This window comes from Lissotriton helveticus, chromosome 8 (genome assembly GCF_964261635.1).
Source record: "Lissotriton helveticus chromosome 8, aLisHel1.1, whole genome shotgun sequence".
Classification (NCBI taxonomy): domain Eukaryota; kingdom Metazoa; phylum Chordata; class Amphibia; order Caudata; family Salamandridae; genus Lissotriton; species Lissotriton helveticus.
This window is the reverse complement of record NC_136069.1, coordinates 1,183,519,763-1,183,541,495: the sequence shown is the minus strand read 5'-3', so window position 1 is coordinate 1,183,541,495 and position 21,733 is coordinate 1,183,519,763. Positions and strand designations below refer to the sequence as shown.

At 41.0% G+C, this 21,733-nt stretch overlaps 1 protein-coding gene across 1 annotated transcript in view; it reads right to left on the bottom strand.

The window, feature by feature from the left end:
• Positions 1–21,733, bottom strand: part of PPEF1 (protein phosphatase with EF-hand domain 1) — a 387,937-nt gene that overhangs the window by 142,670 nt on the left and 223,534 nt on the right. The window contains exons 9-10 of the mRNA XM_078656153.1: positions 19,128–19,277; positions 6,223–6,579 (exon numbers count right to left, since the gene is read on the bottom strand). Coding sequence (XP_078512279.1) covers positions 6,223–6,579; positions 19,128–19,277 — 507 coding nt within the window. The remainder of the gene's footprint in view (positions 1–6,222; positions 6,580–19,127; positions 19,278–21,733) is intronic.

The following is a 21,733-nucleotide window of genomic DNA, read 5'->3' as shown; positions in this document are numbered from 1 at the left end:
GCAGGCTCAGAGCCAGTGGGGCAACGCTCCTCCGCCATTGCGGGGGATCTGCCACTGTCCCCATCCCATGAGGATGCTGGTGGCAGCCACAAACTTAAATTTAACAGTGATTTCTGCCATTCATTTTATGGCAATGGTCCCTAACGAAAAAGCTTTTGAGACAAAACACATGAAAATAGCTATACAATGATATCTACTTTTTCTGTCCTAATGGACATAATTATTTAATGTAAAAGAGAACATATAAGTGGGAACATAATTATGTCAAGGAAATTCAGGCAAACAAAGACATGTGGGCGAACAAATTGCAACAATCAGGCTGCCAATGATTACATTAGCGCACCCTAGCACATATTAATAAGATTTATACAGTTATGTCAGGGTGTGAGAAGTCGACGACGTTTCGATCCCTTTACGTAAATGCTGGGATCATCTCCAGGACAACAGAATAGATGCCTGAGGCGGCGGCCTATCGAATAAAAAGAAAAAATAAGAAAGGAATAAAGGGGGTTTAAGGGTCGTAGGAATATATACTGTACAGTCCATGTACAAAGGTCATGAGTAGTAAGTAATGCATGCTATAGTGCTTGTTGGAATGACAATTATTTATTTTCCGGTGTAATATGTGGAGCATGCTTAAATATCCATTGAGGACAAGAAGAGGTGAAGGTGATAATGGTGATTATGGGAAGTAGGAGTGTCTAGGTAGATAATGGGCATAGGATGAATTATAAGGATGCAGAGCAAGCAAAACCAGTCAATACAACACTAGCTGAGAAACTAGAAAAATCAAAAAAGAAATTGGTTAGATTACAACTAATGGTCCGGATGCTCACAGAGTACCTCAGAGCAGATATAACTCCAGCTGGGCTTCAGGTCAGAAACATTTCGTGAGTCTTTACCGTTATCAAGAAATATTTGCATAACTTTAGTTATATCGGCACTACCTGCTCCAGACACTGGATGGTACTTGGAATAGATAATGTCGTGGAGCAGGTCCAAAAACTCACAGATAAAAATAATGACCTAGAAAAACAAATTAAGGGTACAAGAACAATTGCAGACTGTGTAAAATTCTGTGATCAGGTTCAGAAAACTGTTGACGAATTCCTTGGAATTGAACAGAACAAAAAATCAAAAAAGGTCAAGAGAGGGATCCGCTCCTATACAGTAGAAACAACATACCCATACCTGAACATCGACTTTTACACAAACGTAACTTATATTAACCCAAATTTCAGACGCCCCTGGGGTGGATATAATGAGAAAAAAACCCTAGTTGGTTTTTCAGACACTTCAGGGAACTCGTCAAATAACTCAGACCAGAGTGATGGCCCTGCACATCTACCAATACACATAATCTGATTTTTTTAGGGAGAGGCCAGGCACACCCCCTCCACAAGGAAGAGGACGACCACAACTGTGGTACAGCACAGCAGGGAACCGACAAACACGACAGAAGTATTACCAATGGTAATATCCCCCAACAGAAACATGGCCATGAATACTGTACAGACTGTAACTATTTTCAACTTATTCACACATCTCCTCTCTGTGAGTGAGATATCATAACTTAGTAAAGGTCTCTCATTTGTCCCGACACTCCGTCCTAATTTCCTGGAACTTCAAACAGAATTATTACAGTTCTTCCGTAAAATAAGGCTACAATTCTTTTTCCAGGACACACTGAACACTCAGAGTAGGGCCAACACCACATTACGGCCCCCACTACCTTCACCCCTCCGCATGGGTGTTTACCTACTGAGATACACACCTTTGAGAAATTGGTCCTCAAAGAAATCAACATACTCAAAATACACAGACTTTCATTCCCCATAATCTACCTCTGCAGAATAAGCAGGCCCTAGACAACCTTAAAACCAACCACACTGTGGTTATCAAACCAGCCGATAAAGGCAGTGGAATTGAGATCCAAGACATTGATCTGTCCAAAACTGAGATTCCCAGACAACTATCCAACATGGATCACTATCGTAAGCTCACGAAAGATCCAACTATGGAAATTTGTGAAATCACTCACAACATTACAGAAGCTGGCAAAACTGCAGTCTATCTCACCCAGAATGAGTTCTTGTTTCCAGAACACCAGTCATCTACACGCTCCCCAAACTTCATAAAAACATTGAGACTCCCCCCCCCCCCAGAAGCCCAATCGCCTCTGGTTGCGGCTCTATTTTGGAACCCCTTGAACAATATGTCAATTTCTTTATAAAAGACTTTGTGCCCAATACTCATTGTTACATCAGGGATAGTATGGATTTCATAAACCAATTGGAACACCACCCATTTAACCCACATACAGTCATCTTATGTGCCTTGGACATAGAATCGCTCTATACAAACATCCCCCATACAGAAGGTTTGACATTTATGAGGAATATACTCAACAGTAGAGTACGCCCACACGCTGTACCCACTTCCTTCATTATATAACTATTAACCCTATGCCTTACCAGAAACTTTTTTCTCTTCAATGACTAATTCTACCAACAGATCAATGGTACATCTATGGGTGCAGTTATTGCCCCAAATTTTGAAATACTCTACATGGACGATCTAGAGACTACTAAAATACTGACTACCACAAATCCGCACCAGAACAACATACTAACCTGGAAGCGATATATTGATGATATTTTTTTAATTTGGCAGGGAGATTAAACCTCAATGCTGAATCTTTTGGAATGGCTGAATAGCAACAGTAACGGCCTATGGTTCACAGTAACACACAGTAAGATGGAAATCTCCTTTCTTGACCTCATGATTAGACGTACAGAGGGTGAGCTCTTCACTGCATTGTATAGGAAAGCTACAGAAAGGAACACTTTACACCATTATGGCAGCCACCACCCTCGTGCCCTACGTGACTCACTCCCATTCTCACAATTCCTCAGAATTAGGATAAATTTCACACTTAAGGAGAACTACTAACATGAAGCCAACACCTTAGCAGAAAAAGTACAGGCCAGATATTACCCACATCAACTAGTGCATAGTTTAATCAAGAGAGCCTGGTACTGTCAAAGAGAAAGCCTTCTTACACCCAAACTTAAGGACATACTAAACCTTTTGGTCTGTGTCACTACTTTTCCGCCCGTATCCAACAAGGTAAAGAAGAGTATCCACAAACACGGCCAGTACTCAGTGCCGGTGACTATAACATAGAACAACCCCTTTTTGCATTTCACAAAAATAAAAACATTAATGATCATCTGGTCAGAGCTAGCCTCCCCCCTCAAAAAAATACACAGAAACTTACTGACCTCTGAGGTCTCCCTCCCATATTTGGCCATTCGAAATGTGGCAACTGTGCCGTATGTCAATATACTATTGAAAGCAAGGCATTTATATTCAATGCCATCACAATTTCTCTTGAACAATTGTCTAATTGTAATTCTTCCAATGTGATGTATGCCATCGTATGTCCTTGTGATATGATCTATATTGGCCAAACCACCCAAAAAGTGAGGATCTGCATTTTCCGGCACTAAAGCCAATTTCATTGTAAGGTTCCAGGTGCTCCGCTAGTGGATCATTTTTTGACAAAAGGACACACAGAGATGATATCCGCTGGCAAGTCATCAACGTGGTCAAACCACCACCAAGAGGAGCGGACATTGAGAAGATCCTTGACAAGGAACAACTGAAATGGATTCTTCGGACAAAGAGTCTCTACACAGGTCTAAACCGCACTGAGGACTGGACTGCTCTTATCTAACCAAATTATAAAATGTACTCTATGTCATTGGCTTCTACTCTCTCAATGTGCCTCTAGTCCAATTGCCTCTCGTATAATTCCATTGTACACATTATGCCTCACTTAGTGCACTCTTTCATACCGTATCCACAGCCCAGAAAGGGAAATGCACTAATGTCACTACGTAACCCTAGCCTGATTCCATGCCTCTTACCTTCTAACTTACAAACATATCCTCATGGGGATACTAATATTCCACTGAGGCAACATTGATGATGCTATATATCATATCTCACATACTATGCAATTTGAAATTGTCATCACAGTCCCTTCAGGCATATACGAAAAATACACTGGAGAGCGGATCCAATGTAAAATCATGTTCTTATACTATGACCTTCTGTGCGCATTATTGTTATATGTTATGTCACCCACACCATATATCGATCGATCAAGTTTCCCTTAAGGGATCCTCCTCATGAATCCCATGAGAATTTTACTGTTATAAACAATTTGGCACATTTTATATCATTATAATTATATTGGAATGTCTTCATGTCTCATGCATTGGTTTTTAAAAACACTGTCTCATCCCTCCTAAAATATGTAACAATATGATTCTAAGACAGATAAGTGTTTGTAATTATTATAAAAATGTGGATTTATTGAACTTGATGTTTCCCCTCCCCTCCTTATGCTATCCAAACCCCTTCCATCATGGCCTTTCCCATCCACCGGCATGCACATCCCACCTAGACAACACATCATCACGCCCAATCCTCGCACTACGGTTGCATTCCTCCTTATTGCTCCAAGTCTCGTGCCACCAACCGCTTCCCTTGTGTCGCATTATCCATGATTGTCGATCTTAAACTGAATTCTTCATCCCTCTAGGTAAGATTGCCTCACACAGAGGGGCTTGGGCTCCAATGTAGCTCCAATCTCCTATCTTATTGTGATTAATTTCAAGCTAATTTAAGTTTGTTCCTCCACAGCGGCACCTGTAACGGCTGCCCTCATTATACCTTACTCTCCCCGTAACCGGAAATTGCAGCACACAGCAGACAATTGAGTGCCATTCCCCTTGGTATGCAAAATACATGTTGTCTTGTATTGTATCAAGGAACGGAATTCGCCCCCCCTAACTTACCCACCTTAATTTTCCATAGCGCATCCACACAATTTGAGATTCAGTGTCTCCTAAGGACCTCCGGCAATATCTTCTATTGGCCACCCCTGACGGGTTTTAATTCTAGGACCGGCTTTCTAGCCCCACACTCCTCATCTAAATCAGTTCAAGGTAATATTTCATCCTTATAACTCATCTTATGCTCATCATCTACCTAGACACTCCCATTTCCTATAATCACCATTATCACTTTCACCTCTTCTGGTCCTCGAAGGATATTTAAGCATGCTCCACATCTCACGCAGGAAACGTAATATTTGTCACTCCAACAAGTACGGCAGCATGCATTACTTACTACTCATGACATTTGTACAGGGACTGTACAGTATATATTCCTACAACCCTTAATCCCCCTTTTTGCCTTTCTTCCTCTTTCGTCTTTTTTCTTTTTATTTGATAGGCAACCGCCTCAGGGATCTATCCTCTTGTCCTGAAGATGATCTCAGCATTTACAAAAAGGTATGGAAACGTCGTCGACTTCTCACACCTTGACATAACTGTATAAGTCTTACTAATTTGTGCTAGGGTGTGCTTATGTAATCATTGGTTGGCACATTAAATAATCATGTCCATTAGGACGGAAAAGTAGATATCATTGTACAGTTATTTTCATATGTTTTGTCTCAAAAGCTTTTTCAGTTCGTACCCAAGGTCCCCAACCACTATTTGGGTTCCCGTGTTCTTGCATAAATATATCTATTTTATGGCAACAGGTTCTCTGAGGCAAAGTCTCTGATACTCTGTAGAATTATCCACTCAAGACATGGCAGATTTACCATCATCTTTTCCAATCCACCTTTTTGTGCAGATTTACCTCTGCTTTATGGTAGAAACAGTTAAGGAAACCTGCTAAGCAGTACTTATACTGTTCAGAGTTCTCTAAAACACATCACTGTTCACAGGAGATTGGTTGAATCTGGCAATTTATTAGTGAATTTTCTGTTACTACCCATCTCCAAATCAGGTTGTCTGTGCTCATCTCACTCATGACTTAACTGACAAGATGGGCAACAAGGGCAGTATTTAATGAAGATGAGTTAGGAAAATTGGCACCAACTCCCTACATACATCACTGACAATAGTAGCAAACTACCCAGAAGGTCATGGAGAATGCCAGCTTTTATGGCTCTTAGGTCCCCCTCCTTCTTTTCTTTTTGACAGAATGCCAGCTGATGCCAGTAATGTTTTCTGTCAGGCAGCAGGGGTAGATCACACCACATCACAAGTGTGCACACATACATGAGCATATCAATTCTGGCAATATATGCATATAAATAAAATGGGACTCGATTACATTCTATTTTACCTACTGTACCTGTTTCCACTCTTCCTGTTCCAAATGTGTTAATTCTGGGGTCAGAGGAGGTAACTGTGTGCTCGAGTCCAGGAAGGGCAATTCTAAGATTGGGCTGCCCCTGTAGTCAGCATGGAAAAATGCAACATGTTCCTTGGTGTCCACGCTGCCCACATCTGGACTGGACATGTCAGTCTTGCTTGTGCTTCTCTGGCCGGTGCAAGGGATGTGCAGGCTGGCGCTGTCTGCTTCAGTCCCTGCAGAGGGGCATCTCTTGTCCTCAGTTATCAGTGGTGACTCCACTGCCCGTTGACCAATTCTGTCTTTGGAAAGGCTGCTTCCTGCTCTGGATTTAGGAGGTCGCAGTGCGGTCCTAAACTGCAATAAAAGAAACAGTGTAACTCGTAAAATTCAGCAAGGCAGCAAATTAATAGCAAGATTCGAGCCAGTGCCTAGGCAAGGGTCTGGCTTGGTTCTCTGAAATAGAGCACACTCCGACCAATCAGGATAATTGCCATGTAAACTGTGCAATAATCGCCAAGCAAAATTGAGATAAGGATTTTTCTAAACTCAAAAAGGAAATTCCATTCAAATTTGGAAGCATTTCTCTTTAGTACATTAGATTAAGATAATTCACTGAGTAGCATTTATTGAAAGCGATAGTTTATATACTTAGGCGCCTGTTCACAAAAGTAAATGGGTCTGTAAAACTAAGTTTACGACCAAAATGTACCTGGTGCAGGTGAGAGAGGTGGGGCGGGGTGGGGAGGGAGTCGATAGATGACAACATGTGAAAATAAAAATAACAAACAGAAGAAAAACACTTTCCTTGCGCTCACCGCATCGCTGAGCCGACGATGGGGTGAGCACAAAGGGCCTCATTTATGAGGCCGTGCGTCGCTTTTACGCCGCCGGTGCGTCGCTTTTTGTGACGCACCAGCAGGGTAAAAAAATGTGCCTTGTTGCACCATATTTACAAAGTGACACCTCTAGGTAGATGCGTCACTTTGTAAACCCCTGCGCTACATTATACCTACGCCAGGTATAGGGTATGCAGGGGGGGCGTTCTGACGCAAGAAAGGGTCATAGAAGTGACGCAGTGAAATCTATAAGATTTCACTGCGCCACTTCTAGGACACAAATGCGTCAATTTCTTACGCCTGCCTCACAGCAGGCGTAAGACTGACGCAAGCCCTTTCACATGGGGCTTGCCCCATGTGAAAGGACACATTGCTGGAGTTGCGTCACTTTTGTGATACACTCTAGCAATGCGTCACTTTTGCGCCATACAGATACGTCAGAAATACTGACGTATCTGTAACTCCTTGCGCCATGATGCGTCATACTGTAAATATGACGCATCATTGGTGGCGCAAGGAGGGTGCAGTGAAAAGTGACGCATCGCTGTTTTCACGCAGCGATGCGTCACTTTTCATAAATGAGGCCCAAAGTTGTTTTCTTATTTTTTTAATTTAATTTTGCCTCCTCGTTGTCAGTCGATCCTCCCCACCCTGTCACACTGCCCCACTGTTCTTACCTGCATGGGGTCTCCTGAGTCTGCCAGGAATTCACAAAGGGATTCCTGACAGGTGTCCCTCCATACATAGGCAGAGATCTCAGCCACAAGTGCAGAGATCTCTGCTACCATAAGTCCCATTTTAGCATTAAGGACATTCCAAAGCGTGGTTTGCCTTGGAAGTTTTTGAACGCCCACAAACAAGCACCTAGGTGGGCAGTCACAAACTCCTCAGATCTGCCATTACTCTTTCCAGCCTGGAAAGGGTTGGAAATGCACTCTAGACAAGGGCTGGTGTAAATCAATTTCCAGTGCATGAATGGAAATGAATCACCCTTCAATTTGGCGGCGAGGAGTGTTGGGGAATCAGTTTCTCCATAGGGAGAAATGCTTTCCCTACAGAGAATGTTTTTTAAAATGCGCATTTGCCAAAGGGAAGAACCATCAAGTGGGAATCAAAACCTGCAAGAACACTGCATGATTTTCCATTGAAGTCGCAGGGAAACCTGTACCAATCAGAATTGGTGAATTACAGATCATAAAAAAATTACAGTTATATGTATTTGTAAAGTACACTATCATCCGTGAGGGTATCCTGGTGCTGTACAGGTGTGTGAGGCTAGCCCCTGGAGCAGGAGGAGAACCATTGGGAGAGCCAGGTCTTCAGCTTCTTGTGGAATTCAAAAAGAGAGGAGGATCCTCTGATGTGTAGTGGGGGGTCCTTCTGAGCTGTAAGAGAAATGTAAGCAAAAGCTCACCCTTACGTTCTGCTTCTGTGAATGTGCAGAATGCATGCTAGTAGGAGTCTGACTGAGCAGAGGTGCCTGGATGGTTCATGGAAGTGTATGTGGCTGTTCAGGTAGTCTGGGCATGTGTTGTGTGATGCTTTTTATGTATGGATGAGGAGCTTGAACTTTGTGCACTTGCGTTTTGGGGGCGGAGCTTCCTCAGGTGTGGCGCAATGAATGTCTTGTGTGGGAGGTTGAGGACAAGTCTGGTCACTGCGTTCTGGGCATTCTGTAGTCTTCCTATGAGCTGTTTGGTGATTCCTGGATAGAGTTCCCATAGCCCAGCCTTCTGGTGATGAGGGACTGGGTGAGGGTCTGTCTGGTGTAAATCAGCAGCTACTTGTAAATCTTTCTTAGCATATTCAGAGTGTGGAAGCAGGATGCAGTGACGACATTGAACTAGGCTGACATATTCAGTATGTTATTGATGGTAATCCCAAAGCTTTTCACGTGAGTGCTGGGGGAGGGCGTCGGCCAGAGGTCAATAGGCTACTAGTTGGAATCCCACAGCAAGGCACCCTGTCCTAAGATCACCTCTTCTGCCTTGTGGGTGTTCAGCTCGAGACAGTTTGTCTGCGTCCAGATGGCTACTTTGGATATGCAGGTGGTGAGTTTTTTTCCTTTTGTTAGGGGATTTATCCAAAGGGGACAGTGTACGTTGTGTGTCATTAGCGTAGGAGAGGACTTTAATGTCGTGGGCGTAGATGCATCAGCCAGAGAGGCCATGTAGACATTAACCCCTCGGCTGCGCCACCGATTTTGCGGAAGTGCGGCACTTCCGCAAAACGGACGGGGCCGCGTCGGCCATTGGCCGAGGGCAGCACCAGCGAGGTAGTGCAGCCGTCGGCCAATGGCCGACGGCAGCATGGAAGGGGTTAATGAAGGTAGGGCTGAGTGAAGAGCCTTGACGTACTCCGCAGACGAGTCATCGGCCTCTGAAGAGTATGACGCTAGCTTGACTATCTGGATTCTTTCCGTTACAAATGAGCAGATCCATCAGAGGGCAGATCCCTGAATGCCCATCTTGTGTACTTGTCCGATGAAGATGGGGTGGGATACCATGTCAAACTCTCCAAACAGGTCCAGTAGGGGAAGGGCCGTGGCTTCTCCACTGTCCAGGATCAAATGCATGTCATCTCTTGTAAAGATTTAAAAATATGAGCATGGTATTACTTCTTTGTTTATGAACATGGCCCAAACATTCATGAACCACCCCCATTCTGGCATTATCATAAACTACCATTAGTGACTCAAGTGAAGCAAGTCAATTGTCATGAAGCCCCGGGTCGTGGTCTAAATCTTTACTTTACATGATGCAATAGGTAGGTCTATTAAATGGTATACTAGAGAGGTTTTTGAATAGTACACATCCAGAATTGAATGACTTCAAAGTCCTCCCTGACGTGAAGCCCAATGAAAAAGAGGTACAGTGAAAAATTTGCGTAGGATCACAAAATTGGGTCAAGTGCGGAAGCAAGGACTGAACCCAGGTTTCCTGTTTACACACTGCAATTCAGCTAGTGAATTATTTTTGGAGTGAAATCAATATATTGTGGTAAATTAATAAATATTTGAAAATGCTGCATCAAGCTTACAAAATAAGTCTTTCTCGACAAGCAATCTCTTTTATGTTAAGATCATCAGCTCCACTTGACTTAACAAATGGACCAATTTCAGGAGAGGCTCAACATCTCAGTGAAGCTAGTTGATCTTATTGCCAAGGAAAAAGGGTGGTTGGAGATCCCGCACAGGAGCTTATTGTGTAGAATCTCTGCTGAGCTGTGGAAGTGCTTGGAGTGGGATGCAATGCTAGTGACTTTCTAATTCATTTGATCAAATTACAGAGTGAAAACTCTCTCTCATGACGTCCCTCATCAGGCACTTTCCCAGCACTACTCATAGTCTAGACAGTTTAGCCCACCTGAATCCTCTCTCTTGGAAATACTCAAAAATTCTAAAAGGCTATAGCATGATGCACACCAGACCCTCTTCTTCTGCCGAGGGTGGAAAAGGGAGCATGGGCAAGGGAGCTTGGAAAATAAGATGAGAGCATCATCGCTTGGCAGAAGGCACATTCATGTTTGGCTTCTTTTTGATTCAAGACTCCAAGACGACCTCAAACTGAGCCAAAGCCAGGCTTTGACGTGAGCTTGGGCTGAGACATCAGTAGCTCGCCTACTTGTAGTAACAAGCATCACAGTGACGTGAATACATTTACAAGCATTTGCAAAGCAAATAGGTCGCACAACAACAAACAGAGCATGAAATGTCTAGTAGTTTCAATCTACAAAAGGAAACACAACTTTACATGTATTCAATGAGGTTATGGTTTCAGGAGTTAACTGGACGGCGTTGTGGTGTCTACATCCTTAGTTTGCGTGTATGAATGTGGAGCGAGTTACTCAACAGTCTTAGATCCACATTCAAGTTATGGATGTAAACAGGATAGTGGTCATGTGAGGGTACACTCACTAAAAATTTGAGCATAACTTTGTAGAGCACAATGCAATACAAAAATGGCATATATAGTGACTGTGCTGTACTCCTAATCACTGCTTGTGGTTCGGTAAGCCTTGCAGTTGCCAGACTCCTGCATGGACAGTAATTCTTCTGTGAGTATAATGACTCAGGACAAGGGCATGTTCGCGATAGCAAGTCTACAACCACCAGGTAGCAAAGATGAAATCCTAAGATCAGGCCTAAAGAACTCCCCCTGAGGATTTCCAAGATGGTTGGTATTTTCATTTCTATTCATGGGGAAGGGGTAGAAATCGATATGACTCAAAAGCAGTCAGTCACTGCATGAGAACTGCTGCCCTTGTGGAGCGGGGTTAGTTTGGAAGAATTCACAAAGAGACTAACATTGACTCCTGTGAGGCCTTTACTTTCACCTGATGCTAGTTGGACTTGAAACAAGTGAGAGTAGATTAGGAAGTGTGTTGTGACTGAATACAACTGCCCTCTTACATCGACATACTTCTTTTTGGGAAATTGGCAGCTGTGCACCACATATGGGTGCTAATCTACTGATGTGCACCAACAAGTGCCTTTTTATGTTCATTGACATGCTTCCTATTTTGTATAATGTGGCACTAGTGCTAGTATAAATCTGTATTTCCCCTGGTTCCGATAAAACATTCTCTTTCTGAATAGGCCCCATAAACCCTAAGAATCCAGCTGCACCTAGCCAGCTGCCCTTAAAGTTTGTTTACAAATGTATGGGAAAGATCTATGGGCCAGATGTAGGTAATTCGTATTTACCGATTCATAAATACCGAATTTTACCGATTCGGTATTTATGAATCGGTAAATATGAAGGTGTGAGATGTAGGTATTTTTTAAAATAGAAATACCGAATCGTTAATATTAGGTATTTACCGATTCGGTAAAAACCGAATCGGTATTTCCTAATGATTCCTATGGGCTGTGATGCCCATAGGAATCAATGGTAAATACCGATTCGGTAATTACCGAATCGGTAAATATCGATCCCTGCCAGGGTGCAGGGGGTGTCACTTTGACACCCTCTAGCACCCCAAATACAGGCATGTGTGCCATGTGGCACACAGACATGCCCTAAGGGCATGTCTGCCTGTCACATGGCATAGGTGTGCATGCACACATGTGCATGCACACCTGGATTTGGTATTTTACCACCCAATTGGATTGGGTGGTAAAATACCGAATCTGTAAGGCCTTTGGGACTCAGAAGAGTCCCACCTACATCTGAAAGTTACCGAATCGGTAAAAATACCGATTCTGTCTTTTACCGATTCGGTAAATTTACCGAATCGGTAAATTTACCGAATCGGTAAAATTGGCCCCCTACATACTGAAAACCCATTTACCGGTCGGTAACGGCCGAAATCGGCTGTTACCGGTCTGTAAATGGCCACCTACATCTGGCCCTATGTCCTGAGGATGCTGGCATGCACTAGTGGTGTGAGAGAGCGAAATGGTGACTTCGATCTTCACTATCAACATACCTTCACACTACTGCTAAGTTCCGGACAGTTTATTTATTTATTTATTTATTTATTTATTTAATGCATTTTTATAAAGCGGGGACTTTACCCGAAGGTGCCGGGGCACTGTACAATAGAACCAGTTACGTTACATGAGAGAACTGTTGCAGGAATAAAACAAACAAAAATAGCAGGCCATAGAATTGGAGCGACGCACGCAAAAGGCACACAATCTACAGCACAGCATGAACAGACTGTACAAGCAAAAATAAGAATAAATATGACAAATTATACAATGACAAAAGAATTTCCTGGCGAAAAATAGCAGGCCATAGAATCAAAAGAACACAGGCAAAAGGAACACAATATCAAACGCAGCAAGCACAGGATGTACAAACAAAAATAAAAATATTTGTGACAAATTTACAATGACTAAAAAACTTCCTGGTTGGGTCTGAGAAGGAGGGAATTAGTTCTGAAAGTGTCTTTGGAATAAAAGAGATTTGAGGTCCGCTTTGAAGATCTGGATGGAGGTGATGGCACGGAGCGAAGGAGGAAGCGAGTTCCAGATTCTCACCGCATTACCTGAGAACTATTGTGCCAACAATTTTTCCCTTTTGAAGGAGGGGGGATCAAAAAGGAACTTTTCCGCATTCCGAGAAGGTCTTGAGAAGGTCTTGAGCCTCCAGACAGTTTGAGTTTATTCGCCAGATAGCGAGGGGAGGAAGAGTGCAAAGCTTTGTGGGTGATGCACGCTGTTTTGTAGATAGCTCCAGCCTCGATGGGAAGCCATCGGAGAGAAAACAGGATAGGAGTGATGTGGTCACTACGTTTGGACCCTGTAATGAAGCGAGCTCCTGAATGTTTGTCTAACCATCAAGGTCACCTCTTTAGGCACTATTGTCCATCCAATAAGCACACATGTCTTTCTGTCTTCATTTTAAGCTGTTTGTGTGTATGAGCTTCTCATTCATCTTGATGTTATATATTTTATTTTCTGTGTATTTAAAATCTTTGTCTGCAGTTTTATCATTTCGAGATCATCCTAACTCTTTTTCCAGCACAAATGTGTTACATATACGGTTTGCTTCGAATAATGAATTCCTTTGGAAGCACTTTCTTGTATATACTTTATGTTTCAGGTTCCCTGTGGTTATTAGGCAGCCCTCCTCAAGCGACATTGTGATGAAGGCTGGGAGCCTGAAGCTAAAAGTAAGGGTCATATGCACAAGAAAATGTCAGGGCAGGGAGCAGTGCCAAATTTGGCAGCATCGCAGTCTGACATTTCCAAAACGCCGAAAAGCACGGTATTTACCACAATACAGTACATCCCTGTGTTTTCCCTAGAGCTGGTGCTACAACTAGGTGCCAGGGAATGATTGCTTATACGCAGGAAGGTGCACATAAACAATCAATAATGGCGATTTGTTGCTTCTATGTGTGCTGCAGAAAGCACCATTTAATGATTCTTTACGTGCAGGAAGGGACACTTTCCTGAACATAAACAATCATTAATGGCATTTTGCTCTTTCTGTGTGTGCTGAAGAATGCAGCAAGCATAGAAAAAGCAAAAACAAGGAGAAATAAAAGTATTTCTCCTCGCTGCACCATTCTAATGCCTGCTATTGCTGGGCGTTCATTGTTGGCACTGTCTCAGATTTACACCACCTTGTAAATCTGGGGTAGTGTCAAGCAATGTGTGTTGCGGTGGAACACCCACAGCAACACCTATTGCACACCCCTTTCATGCAGATACCTGCATGAAAGGGTTCCATATTTACAAAGCAGAGTTAAGCCACAAAAAGTGGCTTAACAACACTTTATAAATATGGTGCAGGGCATGAAGCCCCCAGAACATCACAAAAAAGTAACGTTCCGCTGGCGTTATCCCTTTGTAAATACGCCCCTTTGTGTTCATAGTCAATGAAATATTTATTTATTTTTTAAATACTTTATTGGTTTTTCACAGGGTATACAGAAGGCATATAATAGGGTATGCCAGGGTATCCAAGGCAACATTTTACATGTGCATGCATAATGTGAGGGTGGTGCGCCTTAATGGATAAAAGCCGCCTACCCCAGCGATCATTGGCAGACATTCAGCAGGTCAAACAGAGAAAAGGAGAAAGAAAAGACAAAGAAAAAGTTAAGAGAAAATAGGGAGGAGCAGCGGTTAGGCGAGTTGTAGCGTCGCTTTTACATATCTGTACACATGATTGCGCAAGGTAGGTCAGCATTGGCAACATTACATAACATGACAGTCTAGTAAGTGTACACATGGTGTACCCATAAGAGCATATCTCTTGATTACAGTTATACAGCTGGTACAACAGTAAAATTATTCCTTGGTGAACTCCTTTATTTATGGAGGTTCATAAGAGTCTAGAAACGTGTCTAAAGGGTTCCATAATGTCCTGTCTGTCGGTTTCCATGGGGAGCTATGTAAAACTATGTTGTCAGCCCGTCTGAGATGTATGTTTAACGAATTGTCTAATTCTGAAAAGAGTTTGGAGATTGAAACACATTTAACTGGGATAGACAACCAAATTAGAGACTGCACCACAGAATGGAGCCTCCCGCAATGAGCTCGTGTTATATAGTGTGTGATGTGTGCATGTCTTAATTTGGGATAACTTTTACTTTTAGATGTGTTTTTTTACATGAACAATGGATCTATAATAATTAAGGTTTAGTCAAGTAATATGTAATAAAAGAAGTGTTGAGGGATAGTGAATCTCTTGGTCTACATGAATGGCTCAATAACTTGAATGAATAATATATGTGTGATGGGATCATTCAGGGCTATCCAAAAAGCTACATTACACTTGTGAATAATTTACATACTTAATTTACTTATATACTATTGAGTTTTACAATTTTTTCTTATACACAGTCCAAGTGTAAAGTTATTCAAAAGCGTAGACTTACAAAAAGTTGAGTGTAAGATACTAGTAGTAATTCCAGCACAAAACATGGCCAACAACTGGTACTGCATCATCCTCCCATAAAAAATGAGTTAGGAATGTTAAAAAAAAAGGAAATAATATGAAATTAAATTATTTAAAATAGGTAAAATATAAATAAATGTAATGTAAAGTTAAAAAGTATTAAAAAGTACATATCTTTATTTAATTATAGAGTAGTTTAATTACGTGCACTTAAACATTAATATAACAATAAGTGTTTTTAAAATATAATTACATTACGTTTAATTGATTCTATACATCATTTTGTTTTTGCTTTAGATGAGCATGTATGTTTTTAATTTAAACTTCCCATAAATAATTATTTATATTTGTATTAATAAAAGATGCATTTCAAATAATTGAAATAATAGTGCTGTAGTTTTAATATGTTGTTCTATATTTAAAATAAATATTTAAAATAATGAGCATTATTATTTAACATTAAACATTTTTTACAACCTTTTCGAACATTTAACAAACTTTTTAAATGTTACCCATACTTTACCACGCAGAGACCTCTCCATCTGTGAAGAGCTCCCTATGAGAACGTATAAGGCACTTTTTCCTATACTTCACCACATGGAGATCTCCGCCCTGACTACAGAGTCGCCCTAGGGTAAAGTATAGGGTAGGGTTGAATCGGAGGGAATGTTTTCATTGTACAGTGATAGAACAGCAGAGTTGGCTTTTACTACAAGGCAGTGCATCGGTGACCCAACAGGGCTAAACACATTGCCAATGACCACTTGGTCCCCCAATGCACTTTGCAAACAACTTCAACCATCACGTTTATTTTTATTTTTCATGTGTAGTTCCTCATGATCAGCACAACCTCGACTTCCGATCTGTACACACCCTTTTCAGCTTGTTCTAGAATGATGTGAACAGAAATCCATGTGGATGCATAACATTCATTGCTGCTGCAGTCATTAGCACATTATTACAACCCGAAAATGCTGCCTACTTCTCACTGCCACTTGTACACATCCAACTTAAATGCTCGCCTACCCTGGTGGCAGATGTGTTCGAGTTCAGGTGAGAGACATATATCTAAGTATGCTATCTCGCTTCACTTTCCACATCCTGGGTAAATTCTCTTTTAGCCACTCACCCAGCCCAGACTACCCTATCACCAAGAAAACCCCACCTCTGTCCCATAAAACTGCCATGCATCCATTGTTAAAGGCACAGTTGGCCATAAGGCTGGATTCACTGGTGCCTCCAGTTTGGCCATTGAGGCATCCTGTGGTGGACAGTGTCCGAGTCCCTACACCGTGCAGAACAGAATTAAAGGCTTCATTGGTGGAGTGGGAGTTACCACTGTCTCTGCTGAGATGGATGATTAACCTGCAGTTCTAAGGTACAAATCCTGGCAGGGCACGTTCAGCATTTCATCATTCAGAGGTGAACAAGAGGCGTGCAGTTGCGCTGGGTAATAATATATGGTATTACTCAAGTGGCAATGTGAAACTCATATTGTGAGTGGGTAATTTATATAGCTATATTTGAGCAGACAGAGCTCCAGAGATCTCAAGTAGGTAGTCCCCTGAGAGCTTCCATGTTGTGAGGAAATAGTGAACAACAAAAACTCAAAGGGAGTAACACAGACAACCGTAAGTTAGGAGCGGTGATGTTGCATGCCTTAACGTGCATGCGATACTGGTCCTGAAGCAAGGCATACTGAGCCAAGGGGCATTAAAATATTTTCACTGAAACCTGTCGAACAAGGATGTGAGAGTTCATTGCTTTCTCGGAGCCCATCCATTTAAACCTTGCCCAAGGCCACCACTATTAAATATACCTTTATTGGTTGGCAACCTGGAGGCAACTTTAAATCACCTTTTTCTCACTTGAGAATCACCAATGCACTAGGTGTCTCGGGTGGGACCCCAATGACGAAGCATGCTACCACCTAGGTTAGTGGGTGAGGGGTCTTTTACAAAACCTAAGGGTTTTCCCAGACAGGCGTGTGAGGGACATCTCAAGTAGACAAACAGACTATGGTAGTGAACTGGCTTTTCATTGTTTAGTTAATTTATATAACTGCCACAATGCCCCTCAAGCTCCCCATTAGGAAACTAGTATGCCCATCTTTGTCATCTGCGTGGTTCTTGATGGGGAGGTCACTGGCATCTGTAGTGAAAGGAGCTGGGCCATGACTTTTCAGACAAGTGAGGCCAGTAGTTCTTGACTAGTTCAGTTTGTTAAGCACAAGTTGTAGAGTCTTACAAAGTTCAAACACATACTGGCTTTGGTGAGTATGCACCAAATGAAACTTCAAAATCAAATTAAAAGTTGGGAAAGACTGTGAAATTGAATGCCTAAGTGAGTAGAACGGCAGGTGGGAAAGGCTATTACACAAGTTCTGAAACCAGTCAAGTGCCACCAGGGACAGACTTTACCAGAAAATAGGCCCAGACCTATTACTAAATTAAAAGTGGCCCAATTAGTAAATTACAATGCTAAAAGAATGGTCCAAGTTGGCAAATTGCGGCAATTTTGAGCTTGTAAAGAGGTGCTATGTAAGTGTTTTGCAAAGTATGGAAGCCTGTATGGAATTGAGCTTGCTGCAGGCAATGTTTGTTTTATTATCAGGTAAATCAACAGTAAAAATCTGCTCTATAGAGATTGAATTATATGGCCGAGGTCCGATGTTGGGGCGAGCATTACAACAAAATTGAAGAGGCCCCATTGAGATTTTATGACAATGCAGCAACCTTGCAGGACACACATATCATAAGAGCAGAGTTTCTGCATTTGGGTGATCAGCTATACAGGAATTATACATGGTTGTATCTTCTTTTTTTATGCGGGTGTCCAGCTGTATTTCTGCAAAGTGGTCTCTTCTCTTAATACTACACAATTTCACAAACTGGATAGTGTCTGTTTGTGTCACTTCATTGTAATCCTTACAATTTATGTCTCATGATGTTTTGAGTTACTTGTTCAATCTCACAATGCATACCATTCTGCATGTCTGATTGCTGTAGTATATTCTCTATGTATTGAATACCTTTGTTTAAGGAGAAAATATTATCCAAACTGGGTTTTTCATATCAGGACCAGTATCGATGTTCCCCATACTTTATTGTGACCATTCAGGTCATTTGCCTATTTCTTTTCTGAAAAATGCATAGATGAAGATTTGAGGTCATCATAGTTCAATATAAGCATTTTTTAACTGGCATAACTGTTTTGTAGGCTGTCAATTTGCCTTAACATTCACCTAGAGTCAGAGCAGATTCTCCAATACCAGAAGGGTTGCAGAGGCACAGGCAGAGCATAATCAATTTCAACCCATTCTTATATGCCTTGGAGGAAGGGAGCATCTTGTTTATGTGGACACAACTTGTTTAAACCGGGCTGAAACTCAGATGAAAAACATCAAATCATATTAATAGAGCTACCAGTTCACCAGATACCATTACAGTATATTCTTTAGGCCGGTCCTACAATAAATCACTTATCTCTTGAGTCTGTTTGAACCCAAGTGATTGACCAAGAAAAGGAATTAAATTGTCATAAACATGACTTTTTGTGATGTCAGCCTCATGTGTCCTTGCCAGGTCAATGTCCCCAGATCTATATCTCACTCATACTTCAACGGTGTTATGTTGGACTATTTTGTTTAGGTGTTACAGACATGAGCAGTACAACCAGAATGAAAAGATACCATAGAATCTGACCTTACCTTGTCTCTTTCTAAAGAGGCGAGAAATTCCAAGTCAGTAGTGTCGGATATTCCTCCATGGATCACAAGAACTTTGTTGTCAATCACAGAAGCAAGAGGAAGCCAGCTGTAGATGTCTTGCAAGTTTTGTAAAACTTTTCTGCCATGGGACTGAAATAGACATAGTATATTTTATTGTTTTATTTTAGGTATCATTGGTGAAACAAAATCATAATTTTTATATGGCGAAGTATTCTTTTCGCTAAGCTCCTCAGTGTCTCATGTGTGTAAAGGATCCTCACTGAAATGCTACGATATAATGTATAAAATAGCAGCTGTGATTATTAGCACTGCACTACCCAACTGTTTATATAGTACAACCTGACTGAGTGCACATTCACCACAGCCAAACTGGAAACGGACTCCATTCTTCTACCAAACATAGCACAAGCCGCAATTTTTAAGATGCCTTGGATTGTATTCATTTAGACAACTGTCAATAATGTGTAGCGCTCTTATACCACTATTCAGACAATCTTTAAAGGTCTCAAAATATACAGTGCACGCAGAGGTTGTATCAAAAGTTAATCTTGTATTTTCACTTTATCAAGGTTGACACAGCCAATGAGTTTCATTCCTTACATTATGAACTTCTTCAGAGTTGTGAATGACTCATCCCTATAAGCAATACCTTGATATTATATTTATGTGCATGTTGAGGGTCATTTAACTTGAAAAAATGTGCTACTACTTAATACTAGTGCTTTTTAAATGTATTGATTTTTACATTGAGTATTGCTGGAACTCTGATATGAAGGCAATGTTGTATTATATTAATGGCCTCATAATAAACTAACTTATATATAATATATTGTCTCAACACAGATATGACAGAGAGGCTGACAAAAAGGTGTGCTGCTTAAGCAATTTGTGATGGGAGCTAAACATTCTCAGACATCAACATAGTTTTGGTAAAATATGGACTACATAATATTCAATGTGGACTGTTGGAGTACATTTAGGCCATCTTATTTGAGGACAATGTTGTACTATAATTATACCAATAGCTCTGTATGATGGTACCTATTTTGAACACTATTTTCACATAATACCGCCAACAAAAAGGGTTGAATTACTTTCAAAACTGGGAACCTAAAACTTAATCAATATTAACATATTGAATTATTGTGATGAAATACTAAGTAAGTGTATTCAATTCTATTTAATAAAGTATGTAGAGCCCGTTCTTCTTCGCTGTACTTATACATGTGATAGACCATAGTCTACATGTGGTAATATTGCATGTGATTGTTTCCAACATTCCAGCACTTAAGAAAAAACACACTTTTTACGATTATAGCTTATATGATCCTATAGATTGTGTACTTAAATTGTAATGGCTACTACCTTTGGAGAAAGGATAACATATAGATTTTTTTTCACATGTTATCATTTGTCCCACTAAAGCCTTTCAGAATAATTGATGATACTGTTTCTAATATTTTTTGACATTCACATGTGACATTACTGTAGGTGGATGTCACCTATATGCCAATATTTTAAAACAGTAAACCATGCATACATGGAATTTACAGTTTCTGTGAGCGAGGTAATTGAGTATTTGAATTTCAATGACTATAACCTTTGAGAAAAATATTGATGCCTTACATCTTATTACCATGCCTACTAAGCCCAAAGGGACCCAGCCAAGTATGTTTAACTTCTTTGACTTACAAAAGTATGTACATTATAGTAAGAATAGAAACTTTGTAACCAGTTATTGTAATTGCATTATTCCAATACGTAATTAAAGATGTTTCTATTTTGAATGCTTGAATTGTTTTTCATAACCATAGATCATTAACGGACCAGCTAAATACTAAAGGTATTTGACTCACTTATTTGACACACAGAACATTGCTACTATTATGAAAACAAGGCTATATAGGTATAGGTCAAATGAATATGTATATATGACTATTTGGTGGAATGGGGTTAATGAAGAATATGCTTGCGCTGGTTGACTTAATTTGAACTATGTGTTACTTAAAATTTGAATCTCCCTTGCCATTGGTTTCACATGAATTGTCAACTATTGTATGCAAGTGTCTGTACACAACAGGATGTGTGGAGGAAGGGATTACAAAGTTACTACTGTTACAGGAAAGAAATATTTGTAATTGTAGGATTTCTATACTTTTTTTTAGAAATTAGTTGCACCAATACATGCACCACAAGTGTTCACTAATAATCATGATGTTGGCACAATATGTAACAAATATTAATTGTAATACAAGGTGTACTTTAAGGCATCTATTTATTTTATTGAGCTTGTAGAGCGCGCCAGCTACCCAAAAAGGGTTTCCCAGCGTTGGACGGACAAGTGCAGGCAAGACCTTATTTATACCGATAGACAGAGCTACTGGTTAAATAGCCAGGTCTTACGGGATTTGCGGAATTGTGTGTAGATAGTTTCTTTGTGGATGTCGGGGGGGGGAGAGAGTTCCATAGCGATGGGCCGAGGTAGGAAAAAGATCTCCCACCCATCTTGGAGAGTTTGACTCTGGGTACAGTGAAATTTCCATGAGTTGTAGACCGTAGATGGTGAGTGGGAGTATAGGGACGGA